General features: G+C 42.0%; 1 protein-coding gene across 10 annotated transcripts in view; it reads right to left on the reverse strand.

Annotated features, from left to right (window-relative positions):
- Positions 1-3,946: 3,946 nt before the first annotated feature.
- POGZ (pogo transposable element derived with ZNF domain) overlaps positions 3,947-13,386 on the reverse strand; it is a 59,802-nt gene continuing 50,362 nt past the window's right edge. For 7 of the 10 annotated variants that reach the window (XM_048827925.2, XM_048827927.2, XM_048827923.2 and 4 more), the window contains 6 exons: positions 12,917-13,122; positions 12,167-12,307; positions 11,276-11,335; positions 7,880-7,992; positions 6,912-6,936; positions 3,947-6,806 (listed from right to left, as the gene is read on the reverse strand). In XM_048827925.2, the coding sequence (XP_048683882.1) occupies positions 5,237-6,806; positions 6,912-6,936; positions 7,880-7,992; positions 11,276-11,335; positions 12,167-12,307; positions 12,917-13,122 (2,115 nt within the window). In that variant the 3' untranslated portion in view covers positions 3,947-5,236. The remainder of the gene's footprint in view (positions 6,807-6,911; positions 6,937-7,879; positions 7,993-11,275; positions 11,336-12,166; positions 12,308-12,916; positions 13,123-13,386) is intronic. The other 3 variants (XM_048827926.2, XM_048827924.2, XM_048827922.2) reach the window with 1 other exon arrangement.

Below are 13,386 nucleotides of genomic sequence, written 5' to 3' on the forward strand. Positions count from 1 at the left end.
TGGTCATTCTAACCGAAAAGTGCAGCGTTCCTTTCCTGCCCACCATTCTCCACAAGAGTTTAGCAGCTGTAACGAGATCTTATTACTAGGCCAGCATTGCACTTACACAACTTGTTACATGCTAACAGCTGAAGTATTAATAAAAACTGACACTTGGGAAAATAAAACTGTTTTGAGATGCAGTCTCTTTGCTTACCATGTGATCAGTTTTGCAACTTATTACATAAGCACTCTGCAAAGCGTTAGTGTAGCATCAGTTTGGAATGACTTGGCATGACTGTAAGCTTGGCAAAATTAAGAGCTACATGGTTGTAGGCATGAACAGCCTTTCAATTTATCTTGAAGCTGAACTGCAATGCATTTCAGAAAAATATCAACATTTAGTCATTTAATAGAGGTGCACGCTTAGAGGTGCACGCTTACTCAAACAACATGGGCAGCCCCAACAGCCTGGAATACCAACAACTGATGGAGAAAACGGGCCATGCATTTGTATCATGATAGGTAAGAACTTTTAGCTCACCTTTTAATCCAATCCCAGGTGCAATGAAAACACAATTTTTAATGACAGGTTTCAGAGGAACAGCCGTGTTAGTCTGTATTTGCAAAAAGAAAAGGAGTACTTGTGGCACCTTAGAGACTAACCAATTTATTTGAGCATGAGCTTTCGTGAGCTACAGCTCACTTCATCAGATGCATACCGTGGAAACTGCAGCAGACTTTATATATACACAGAGAATATGAAACAATACCTCCTCCCACCCCACTGTCCTGCTGGTAATAGCTTATCTAAAGTGATCAACAGGTGGGCCATTTCCAGCACAAATCCAGGTTTTCTCACCCTCCACCCCCCCACACAAATTCACTCTCCTGCTGGTGCTAGCCCATCCAAAGTGACAACTCTACATAATCAAGTCGGGCTATTTCCTGCATAAATCCAGGTTTTCTCACATCCCCCCCACCCCCATACACACACAAACTCACTCTCCTGCTGGTAATAGCTCATCTAAACTGACCACTCTCCAAGTTTAAATCCAAGTTAAACCAGAACATCTGGGGGTGGGGGGGGGGGGTAGGAAAAAACAAGAGGAAACAGGCTACCTTGCATAATGACTTAGCCACTCCCAGTCTCTATTTAAGCCTAAATTAATAGTATCCACTTTGCAAATGAATTCCAATTCAGCAGTTTCTCGCTGGAGTCTGGATTTGAAGTTTTTTTGTTTTAAGATAGCGACCTTCATGTCTGTGATTGCGTGACCAGAGAGATTGAAGTGTTCTCCGACTGGTTTATGAATGTTATAATTCTTGACATCTGATTTGTGTCCATTTATTCTTTTACGTAGAGACTGTCCAGTTTGACCAATGTACATGGCAGAGGGGCATTGCTGGCACATGATGGCATATATCACATTGGTGGATGTGCAGGTGAACGAGCCTCTGATAGTGTGGCTGATGTTATTAGGCCCTGTGATGGTGTCCCCTGAATAGATATGTGGGCACAATTGGCAACGGGCTTTGTTGCAAGGATAAGTTCCTGGGTTAGTGGTTCTGTTGTGTGGTATGTGGTTGTTGGTGAGTATTTGCTTCAGGTTGGGGGGCTGTCTGTAGGCAAGGACTGGCCTGTCTCCCAAGACTTGTGAGAGTGTTGGGTCATCCTTTAGGATAGGTTGTAGATCCTTAATAATGCGTTGGAGGGGTTTTAGTTGGGGGCTGAAGGTGATGGGCTAGCACCAGTAGGAGAGTGAATTTGTGTGGGGGGGTGGAGGGTGAGAAAACCTGGATTTGTGCTGGAAATGGCCCACCTGTTGATCACTTTAGATAAGCTATTACCAGCAGGACAGTGGGGTGGGAGGAGGTATTGTTTCATATTCTCTGTGTATATATAAAGTCTGCTGCAGTTTCCACGGTATGCATCTGATGAAGTGAGCTGTAGCTCACGAAAGCTCATGCTCAAATAAATTGGTTAGTCTCTAAGGTGCCACAAGTACTCCTTTTCTTTTTACAATTTTTAATAACACCATATAGATTCATAGATACTAAGGTCAGAAGGGACCATTATGATCATCTAGTCGGACCTCCTGCACAATGCAGGCCATAGAATCTCACCCACCCACTCCTCCGAAAAACCTCTCACCTATGTCTGAGCTACTGAAGTCCTCAAATCGTGGTTTAAAGACTTCAAGGAGCAGACAATCCTCCAGCAAGTGACCCGTGCCCCATGCTACAGAAGAAGGCGAAAAACCTCCAGGGCCTCTTCCAATCTGCCCTGGAGGAAAATGGAGCAAGTGCTAAATGACATCAGCTAAGTAATAACACAGGGCTCCAACCTTTCCTCACAAGTAATTCCAGAAGGGAAAAACATCCATGGTACCATCAGTTTCATTGCTGACTACTGTGCCTATTGCCCCCCTATTTAAGCACTACCCAGGAAAATTAGACTTGTAAAGACTACTCACAAGTGAGTGTTTTATGAGCAGGCTTGTACTTAAAGCATATTAAGTAATCCAATGTCCTTGTCCTGAGAGGCAGATACTTCATATCTTCTCCATGGTGCAGATTGGAAAAACTTGATACCAAGAGGTTACGGATTTCAAGTTTTCAAACAGTTGCTTTAAGTTGAACAGGGATTTGGATGCCTAACTTTAGACTCCTGTGACTTGGCCAGGGCTACATAATATCAACGCGGAGCCAGGATTAGAACTTGAGTTGCTAGCTCCCAAGCTTGCGCTCTGGTCACAGGCCTAATGCTTTACTGACCATTTGTAAACAGTAAAAACAAACTACCTTTGCTATTTGCTTATAGCTGTCTTAAGAAACAAAAAGATATTACCTCCAAAGAGTTAAAATACCAGTTCATTCAGTTAAATAGATGGTCTGACACATTTATACTTTCACAAATGATTATGTATATGGCTGGTCTTCGACAGTCTTACAGCTCTTACCATTCACTGGTTTAACCAGAGGTCCTGCTTACATCAAATTCTAAAAGGACTTGGATGAAGCCCTTGAAAGAGAACCTCACCTCAACAGTGATTACAGTGAAGGAACTAAAACCATTTGAAATTAGGAGTTTTAAAGAGTTCTGTAATCAAATGGCCTCATCATAATAGTAGGTGACACAGTAGGATACAACTTGGTATGAACATCATACAAAAAACTGCCCATAGCACACATGCTCTTAAGACAATCGTACAAGCACTTAGAGATAAGATGCCTCCACTTTTTTGGAATCCCAGGTTGTGTGTCTAGCCAGCTAATACATTAGGAGGATAGTAAAGAATGCAGCTACATGTAGCTAAAATACTGAATAGTCTGCTTAAACCGAGCTCTCTCTTTGCAAATGATTTAGCCTTGAAATTATAATATATGACTGCTGCTTAAGTTTCATTTGAAAAGGGTGCATTTATCAGCATCTATGAGGTAAAAACTTAACTTTAAGCTGTAGTTTAAGAATGTAGAGGTTGCCAAATAAAGATGAAATGCAATATATTTATACAGTACAATATAAATATGTATTTATGCTTTTCAGACTTTTTTTTAAAACCCCTTGAAGTCAGGACAACAGGCTGTCCCACTTAACCTACTGTAGTTAATATATGGCAGTTAGAGGCCAAACTCTGCTAAAGTCACATTGATTTTATGGAGGGTTGCACAGGTACAAGTGAGGGCAGAATCAGACTCTAAGTGTTAACTACATGTAAAGCCATTTCATTACTATCCCATCTCTGGCTTTTTTCCAGACACACTGAGCTACTGAGTCCCTTCCCAAGCAGAGGATTTGTGTACAAACTGAATCAAATCAGGAATTGGTCATGTCAAAGAAAAAACTTCATCAGCTTCACATTTTTTGCAGAGTTCAGAGGAGCAAGAGAATTAATTTAGGATAATATGTACTTTTCTATCAAAGTCACAAGAATTAAATAGTTCTCCATAATAAAAACACATATTTATAAATCCATTTCCCTGGTTTTATTAAATGTTCCACTTATGTACACTTTAAAGATGAACCATTTACAGGTTTGCACATGCTGCCTCCTGCTTTCCTTGGGTAATAGGGAAGGTTCTCAAAAACCTCTACGGAAACAGAAAGGTGCAGGTGCTTCTGATTTTTGTATGTCAAAATGCTTTCAGTTTATACCATAATACATACAATTAAAAAACCCTCAAACATGCAAATTGTAGAAAAATTTAAGCTGGCAGTGAAAAATAAAAACAAACGTCTTCCTTTTGTGCACATCACAGTTTGTTTCATTAAATCAGATTTTCTAATTCTAAGGAACGTAGTGTCTGATGCCACTGGTTAAAGCAGGTTTATCAACTACTAGTAGTTTAAAAAGGTCGTTTAATGGTCCATATAGTTTTAGCTCCCATCTATTGTACAGGAAGATCAAGACAGGCTTGTCTTGTCTCTTCCATCATGTACCCTCTGTCAGTAATTCTTTGGAGCAAGGTGGGTGGGTGTCAGATGGTTTCCTGGGTGGCGGAATGAAACCATCACACACAGTGTCCTCCAGTTGTCATGAAGTCTACTCAAAAACGAGAGGCTGGCTTTAACACTGTACCTAACTCCCTAAATGTAGATCTCAGTTCAACCCCAGTTCAAATACTAATGGCTCCTAAGAACCGTTGCTGGCATTGAACAGGCAAAATTCTATCGCTTGTGTTTTACCCTGTGTCAAGATTCACAAGCAAAGTCATTGCTCTTCTTTTCTTTTTTAAAAAAGAAACAAAAACCCAAATCTTAATGGCCAATAATAGAAGGTTTCACACATTAAAGCAATAATTCATATCTAAAGTTACTACAGAAACCTAAATCTCTGGGTCAAGTGTTTAAAAAAAAAAAAAAAAAATCTGTGTTAAGACAACCAAAAGATTTATATACTGGTTCATTAGCTACATTTTTTTTTCCTTTCTTTAGAAATGGTCACATTGACGATGTAGTATAATTCAAAACATTTTTGCACAATAAAACAGAAAACTATGATACAGTGAGGTAAAGAAAACGCAAAAATATTCACCCACAATATAGCTTCAGAAAATACCAACACAGTGATTTCTTTTTTTTCTTTTTTAAAAAAAAGCACAAAACTTATAAATGAACAGCATAAATGGCTATTAATCTGAGTGATCACCTACAAATTTCCTAATCCCACAAATCCACAGGGAAGTGTAATGGTCTCATCCAACATTTATTTAAAAAATAACCCTTTCTGGATCATGATTCTCAGATTAGTGCTCAGATTTCCATCAGATCCAAATCAGCATCTTCAAAGCCATAGAAGGATTCAGTCTCGCTTTCCCCTTCAAAGAGCTGGTGGAGGATTTCTGGGTCTGTAGATTCTTCAGCACGGGTCCTATCCTGGAATCCAACTTCTTCGTCCTGCAGCTCATCGCTCAGCTTCAGCTGCTCCTCCAGAGAGGCAATCAGCTCCTCCTGCATGTCGGCATTGCGTGTGGGAGAGTTGGCCGTGCCATCGGGGCCCGGCAGCACGCTAGCCACCAGGAAGGACTGCTGCACGAGTTCAGGACAGTCGCCAATGACCTCCAGAACCTCCGCCAGCCAGCATAAAACCAGCTGGAGGAGAATGTCCGAGTCGCATGTGGAGTCCGCCATTTCCTTGGCTTGCTCTTTCCACTTTTTATGCAAGAAGTTTTTCACAGTCCTTTTTATGCACACATCTAGGGGTTGGATTTTGGAGCTGCAGCCAGCAGGGACTACGGCTGGCAGAGTGCTGGATGCATTCAGTAAGGAAAGTACCTCTTCAGACAGATGTGTTCGGTGGCAATCCAGCACCAGCATGCCCTTGCTGTTCTGGCACTCTGTGTGCTTCTGCCACACTCTAGAAGACCACAGCTCCATGATTTCGTCATCGCTGTACCCATTCTCCTTTGCTTCCAATATAATAGACTCCGGCACGTTGGCAGGCTGCTCTACATGACCCCTGTAGAACACCAGAGTTGGCAAAATGCTGCCATCAGCTAAGATAGCGAGGACAACGTCGCACCAGGGCTCCCCGGTCCCCACTGTCTGCAATGCATTCTCTTTCCTGTCGTCGCTGCTCAGTACCTCCACATCAAGGAAAAGAGAGATCTCGTCAATGGCTGCGATCATGGAGAGTGGCAGGTCCTGGGTGTGGATCTGCCGTTGCACAAACTCAATGAAGCAGCTGGCATTTTCGTCTACGTCTTTGGGGAGAGGGTGAGCCACTGCTCTGCGGGTGTGCATGCTGAGGTTGTGCCTGAGCATGAACCTCACCGCCCATTCGTAGGAGATCTTGAAGCCTCCCTCAAGGGACCGGCCAATCTTGGTTGCCTTCTGAAAGAGAGTCTCCTCGTTCACAGGCAGCTGCTGCTCTCTTTGTGTGAGGACCCACTCTGCTAGCTTCTCTTCAGCCTCTAAGCTGAGGTACTTGCCCTCTGACAAAGATGCTAAGTTGTCTTCTTGGAAAGCTTGAAACCTTCGCAGCCAGCGCCTGATACGCCTCTGAGGATTCCTGAAGTGCTCTGCTGCCTGTTCAGTGTTGCAGCACAAGGCAAACAGTACGACACGAAGCTTTTTCACGGACAGTTGTTCCTTTTTGCTTACAGGTTCGGGCTCTTTTGCTGGCTGTTCTTCTTCTTGATCATCAATATTTAAGCACTCTTCCTCCTGACTAACCGCAGGTCTCTTATATGCCTCTAGCACCGCTTCAGGCTCCATCTCATCCTTCTCAGCTAACAAAGGCTTTGTTTTCACAGTAGCAGCTTTACTTGGGGGATAGGTGGAGTATATATTCTTCATGCTTCCGTCATGGGGCTGGCTGTGCCTTGAAGGGAGAGAACACAGAGAACCAGCTTAAAACAAGAAAAACAAAAACAGGGAACAAAAACTAGAAGAGTATTTGGCAGATGAGAGATGTCAGACAGTTTACCTTGAATGTGAAATCCAAGTGGGCCCTGAAAAAGGAAATATTTGGAGGTTAGTTTGCAAACAGAAAGTGAATCATCAAGACAGACAACAACAACAAAAATCATTTTTCTAAGATGATGATCTTGTACCTCTACAGCGTCAGTCATCCTGAAGGATCTCAACACAATTTGCAAACACTTTATATGTGTAATTTCACACCCATAGAGTAATCATTGTATCCAACACTGAAATGCAGCCACCTCTGGGTTGATGCACAGCAGCTAACAATGCACAGTAACACTAGACAATGACCATTAAAACCAGCAGAGAAATACTGTATTCATTTGAATCCACAGGAGGAATACAGTTAGGCCGGATATAGGCCAGTAAACTGGAATTTGCCCAGTCCACTGGAGGTAACTCCTTCCTTTAGCAAAATGTAATAGGGATATTTAATGTCAAGCGTCTAGGATGCAAGTTTTAAGACCCATCCAAACTTGTAATTTCAGCAGCAGCACAATGCCTCTTAGCCTCTCACTGGTTCAATAGTGTCTCAGAGGAAGAGTAACTTACTAACAGCATTCATGCAGCCCCTGGATGAGTCCCACAGCCATATAGCTGTAACTATATGCAAAAAAGGAAAGGAGATATTAAACCAACCCCTCAAACCTCCAGAATAGACAGACTCTCTCATTCTGTTATGAAGGGTCCACAACACTACACATCTACCTACAAGTCCTATGGCCTGGGTTATACAGCAGGTCAGACTAGCTGATCACAGTGGTTGCTTCTGACCTTCTAATCTATGAATCTACTCTATGTTTTACATCTAAATAGCATGGAAAGCTAGAGGAATTATAGGTCAAATTCATCCCAAATAGATACACCAGGGAAGCATCTGGCCCATAGTCTATAAATAATGCATTATGCCGAACATTACTATTATGCTACAGTATAATGTGACATTTCTGCTTCATCTCAAAATCTTACCTCGGAAAATGATGTTACTGAACTCATGTGATGGGTTGAAGACCAGATGCTTGGCCATTGCATCACCTTCAGATGTTGCAAAAAGACAGGAGGCACAGGCCAACTTTACCCCACTAGGAGGGGGAAGAGAAAAGAAGTATATAATAACACCAGCATCACAACAAACATATGCATTTCATATAAAGCAGCAACCATTAATAAAGAGATCTGGAAAGTTCTCATGGAGACTAAAGAGGCTATAAAAACAGAAAACTTAGTTGAAATCCCCCATTAATATTACCTCCTTATTGACTGGGTACATGTCACCTCGGGATGGGATTCAGAGATAAAATTTCTAGACACCATTACTGACTGCTTCTTGGAGCAGCTAGTCCTGGAACCCACAAGGGGAGAAGCAATTCTTGATTTAGTTCTAAGTGGAAGACTGGATCTGGTCCAAGAGGCAAATATAGCTGAACCACTTGGCAATATCGACCACAATGTGTAATTAAATTTACATCCTTGTAGGGAAGAAAATACCTAAGAAATCCACCACAGTAGCACTTAACCTCAAAAAGGGGAAATACACAAAAATGAGGCGGCTAGTTAAATGGAAATTAAAAGAAACAGTCACAAAAGTGAAATGTGTGCAAGCTGCATGGAAATTTTTTTAAAAAACACCATAATAGAGGCTCAAACTAAATGTATCCCTGCTCCCAAAAAACAGTAAGAGGACCAGAAAAAAACCACCATGGCTAAACAACAGAGTAAAAGAGGCGGTTAAAGACAAAAAGACATCTTTTAAAAACTGAAAGTCAACTCCTAGTGAAGAAAACAGAAAGGAACATACATCCTTGCAAGTCAAGCGTAATTAGGCAGGTCAAAAAAGAATTTGAAGAACAACTAGCAAAAGACAAGAACTAAAAGTAAAAAAAATTTTTAAAGTACATCAGAAGCAGGAAGCTAGCCAAACAATCAGCAGGGCCACTGGACAACTGAGGTGCTAAAGATGCACTCAAGAAAGACAAGGTCACTGATGAGAAGCTAAATGAATTCTCTGCATCGGTCTTCACTGGAGAGGATGTAAGGGAGATACCCACACCTGAGCCATTTGTTTTAGATGACAAATCTGAGGAACTGTCCCAGATTGAGGTGTCAGTAGAGGAGGTTTTGGAACAAATACTTTAAAAAGAAATAAGTCACCAGGACCAGATTTCTGAGGGAGCTCAAATATGAAATTGCAGAACTACTAATTATGATATGTAACCTATCATTTAAATCAACCTCTGTGCCAGATGAGTGGTGGAGAGCTAATGTGATGCCAATTTTTAAAAAAGACGCCAGAGCCAATTCTGGCAATTACAGTCTGGAAAGCCTAACTTCAGTACCAGCAAAACAGTTTAAACTACAGTAAAGAACAGAATTATCAGACACATAGATGAACATGATACGTTGGGGAAGAGCCAATACAGCTTTTGTAAAGGGAAATCATGCCTCACCAATCTATCAGACTTCTTTGGGGACGGGGGTCAACAAACATATGGACAAGGGTGATCTAGTGTACATAGTGTACTTTGCCTTTCAGAAAGCCTTTGACAAGGTCCCTCATCAAAGGCTCTTAAGCAAACTAAGCAGTCATGGGAAAAAGAGGCAAGTTCCTCTCCTGGATCAGTGACTGGTTAAAAGATAGAAAACAAAGAGTAGAACTAAATTATCAGTTTTCACAGTGGAGAAAGGTAAACAGCAAGGTCCCCCAAAGATCCATACTGGGACTAGTGCTGTTTATCAGTCACAAATGATTAGGAAAAAAAGGTAAAACAGCGAGTTGGCAAAATTTTCAGATGATACAAAATTACTCCAGACAGTTAGGTCCAAAGCAGACTGCAAAGAGTTACAAAGTGACCTCACAAAACTGGGTGACTGGGCAATAAAATGGCAGATGATATTCAATGTTGATAAATGCAAAGTAATGCACACTGGAAGACATAATTCCAAGTATACATACAAAATGATGGTGTCTAAATTAGCTGTTACCACACAAGAAATCAATCTTGGGAGTTATCGTGGATAGTTCTCTGAAAACATCTCTTCAATGTGCGCCAGTCAAAAAACCTAACAGAATGCTGGGAACCATCAGAAAACGGGTAGATAATAAGACAAAAAATATCATAATACCACCATATATAAAAACATGGTATGCCCATACTTTGAATACTGCGTGCAGTTATGGTCATCCCATCTCATAAAAGATAGATTAGAATTGGAAAAAGTACACAGAAGGGAAACGAAAATTATTAGGGGGATGGTACAGCTTTCATGTGAGGAGAGATTAAAAAGACAGGACTGTTCAGCCTGGAAAAGAGACAACTGAGGGGAGATATGATAGAGGTTTAGAAAATCATGAATGGTGTGGAGAAAGCGAGTAAGGATGTGTTATTCACCCCTCCACATAACACAAGAACCAGGGGTCAGTAATAGGTAGCAGGTTTAAAACAAGCATAAGGAAGTACTTCTTCACATACCACGCAGTCAACCTGGGGAAGTCACTGCCAGGGGATGTGGTAAAGGCCAAAAGTATAACTGAATTAAAAAAAGAATTAGATAAAGTTCCTGGAGGATAGATCCATCAATGGCTATTAACTAAGAGGGTCAGGGATGCAATCTCATGCTTTGGGTGTCCTAAAAGAAGCTGGGACTGGATGACAGGATGTGGATCACTCAGTAAAGTGCCTTGTTCTGTTCACTCCTTCTGAAGCTTCTGGCACTGGCCACTACTGGAAGACGGGATACTGGTCTGGGACAGATAATTGATCTGACCTAGTATGGCCATTCTTATGACCAAATTCTGCCTTCAACTGCATAAGTGCATTTCCCATTATGTGCCACATGAAGTTAGCTCACACTAAGGCTATGTCTACACTACTGCGGTAAGTCAGCCTACGCTATGCAACTCCAGCTACGTGAATAATGTAGCTGGAGTTGACATAACTTAGGTCAAGTTACCGCGGGGTCTACACTGCAGGGGGTCGACGGGAGAAACTCTCGCATCGACTTACCTTACTCTTCTTGTTGAGGGTAGAGTACAGGGGTCGACTGGAGAGCAATCTGCTGTCGATTTGGCGGGTCTTCACTAGACCCACTAAATTGACTGCCAGAGGATCGATCTCAGAGCCTCGATCCAGGCTGTAGTGTAGACCTGCCCTAAGAAGTCATTAGGAGTTGCAGGTTATCCAGGGTAAAGTAAGACCCAGGATTTTGTGCTCTGTTTAAACACCTTTTTGCTATTACAGAAAAAATATATTGGATCTTCTTGAGAAAGTGGATAATTACAGAAGATGGCAGAGTTAGAAGATCAGAAAATAAATCACTTTAGATGGTTAGAAAATTAAAATAAGATGTAATCAAGTTTGGCATTACCAGGCAGTATAGTTTTTAAACAAGGCCAAGTATTTTGGACTCTTCCGAGGAACGTGGTTGCTGTAAGATAAAAAACAAACATATTTACTAGAGGCTCAGGATTATTCTGCATATTTAGGCCAGACAAAAAATCATGCACACTTATTCAGAGAAACCTGATCCTATTATAGAACCATTCTGTTGTAAGTTTCCCTATCTTTCAATTAAGGTTTCAGGGGAATGGGATTCCTATCCCTGATTAAACTGCTTGACCCTGGCTCTGGGGGCAACTGTGCTGCATCCATCCATTGTTTTCCAGGATCTGTAGGCTTGTGCGATTAACTACATCTTTCAATGAACTATATACTTGAACCTGTTTTAGGAGCAAGACAGCAATATCCCTGCTCTGAAACCCACACCTCTCAGCGATTTGCACCAGGTGGCAGTTAATGACAGTTCTCACCTAGTAATGTTATTTGTCACAGTCACTGATGCTCAAGAACTTGGAGAGGTTTTTAGGCCCAATGGTCTAGAGCAGGATCACCAAATCCTGATTCTGAATGGGGAGGGCAGCTGCAAAAGTTAGACGGGGTATTTCTAAGTGGCTGACAAATTAAAAGGAGTCGGGGTACGTGTGTCTGTGCATGTCCCTTATGTGAACTGAAATCCACTGAGATTAATCCTCATCCAGCATTTGCCCTCAACTGTTCGCTCAAATCATTTAGGTGTATAAAGAAACCCATTACCAACCATTGTACCATCGATACAAACGACATGCACACTGCCCTATAACCCACTTCTAGTGAACTGGAACTTACTGATGCCCCAGTAAAGGAGAATGTCAATATAAGGGGGATGGGGTTCCAGTGTATTAGAGAGGTTTGCTTTTCTAGAGAGCCCTTTTACACCTACTTGATCATATGGTTGGCATAAGCTCTGGAGCAGCAAGTGCTATAACGACACAGCGAACAGTGGACGTAGGTAGGAAAGTGGTTTGGGAAATCTGGGATTTCGAAGCTGCACTCCAAGCACGTCTGCCTCCCCAGAACACTCCTGCAGATGAAAGGGGACACTCATCAGTGGCTGTACAGATACCTTGTGGAGTTACAATTTCTGTTACTACAAACCCTGTCAGGCTGGCAGACACAAAAGACAAAGCTAACCAGCAAACAGTGAAGACTATCATTGACAGAGGCAAACTTCCAGAAAAAATTGCAGTCAAAATAATCTCTCCTCTGACCTATACTTTCAGCCCTAGCTACATAGATTGTCTTAGCGTTAGGCTTTAGTTTCACCATTTGTGACACCTCGTTAAGGAATCACTCTCTTATGCCATGTAATGCCATGTACTCAAATACAGTGGACTGCCCTAACAAGAAAAATTAAGGCTGCAATGTGGGACCTCTAAGGGAGACAGGCTGAGAGGGGGAAAAGAAAGAGGGAGGCTCCTCTGGGCTCTCTACAGGGAAAACCCACAAAAGAGAAAATTAAAAAAAAAAAAATTGTTTAAATCATTTGACTTAATCCTGGTCTTGTGGAAAGCTGGCTTCTCCTGGCATGATAGTTCTTCCTGGCAGTGGACAAGCCGAAACTGCACAGTGCCGAGGAGCAGACTGCCATCAATGGTGGCATAACATAGCTGACTGCATTTTCTTTAACAACCTTTTAGTTTGAAACTTAGCAAGAAGTTCTGACATTTTCTTGACTGCTCTCTTCTGGATGTTCCTCTGGACAGGTGGGTACAGGAAGATGGGCTGGGGGTCCGTAGAAGTCGTCAGTGGAGTGGCTTCCTGCAAGGTGCCCTGTGGCGCATCAGACGAAGATACTGGCACTGTCCGCGGCTGTCCTCTAGATGCTCTAATTGTAACCTGCAGCAAATGATAGATACCTCAGCTTTGCATATCTTAAGACATGTGCTGCCCCATTCCTGATCTCTGCTCCTCAGCTTTGCAATGGTCTGCTCAACTTAACATGGAATGGCAGGTGGAATCAATCTGTTCCAACAGGTGGAGATCTGAACTGATGCACATTCTGCAAACACCTGTTTTATGGCATCTACTAAAAACTGGTAGAAAAATGCTGCTGGAATTTTTAGGAGGTACATATTGATACTGTTGATATACTTCTGAGAA

Source organism: Caretta caretta, chromosome 24 (genome assembly GCF_965140235.1).
Source record: "Caretta caretta isolate rCarCar2 chromosome 24, rCarCar1.hap1, whole genome shotgun sequence".
NCBI classification, from domain to species: Eukaryota; Metazoa; Chordata; order Testudines; family Cheloniidae; genus Caretta; species Caretta caretta.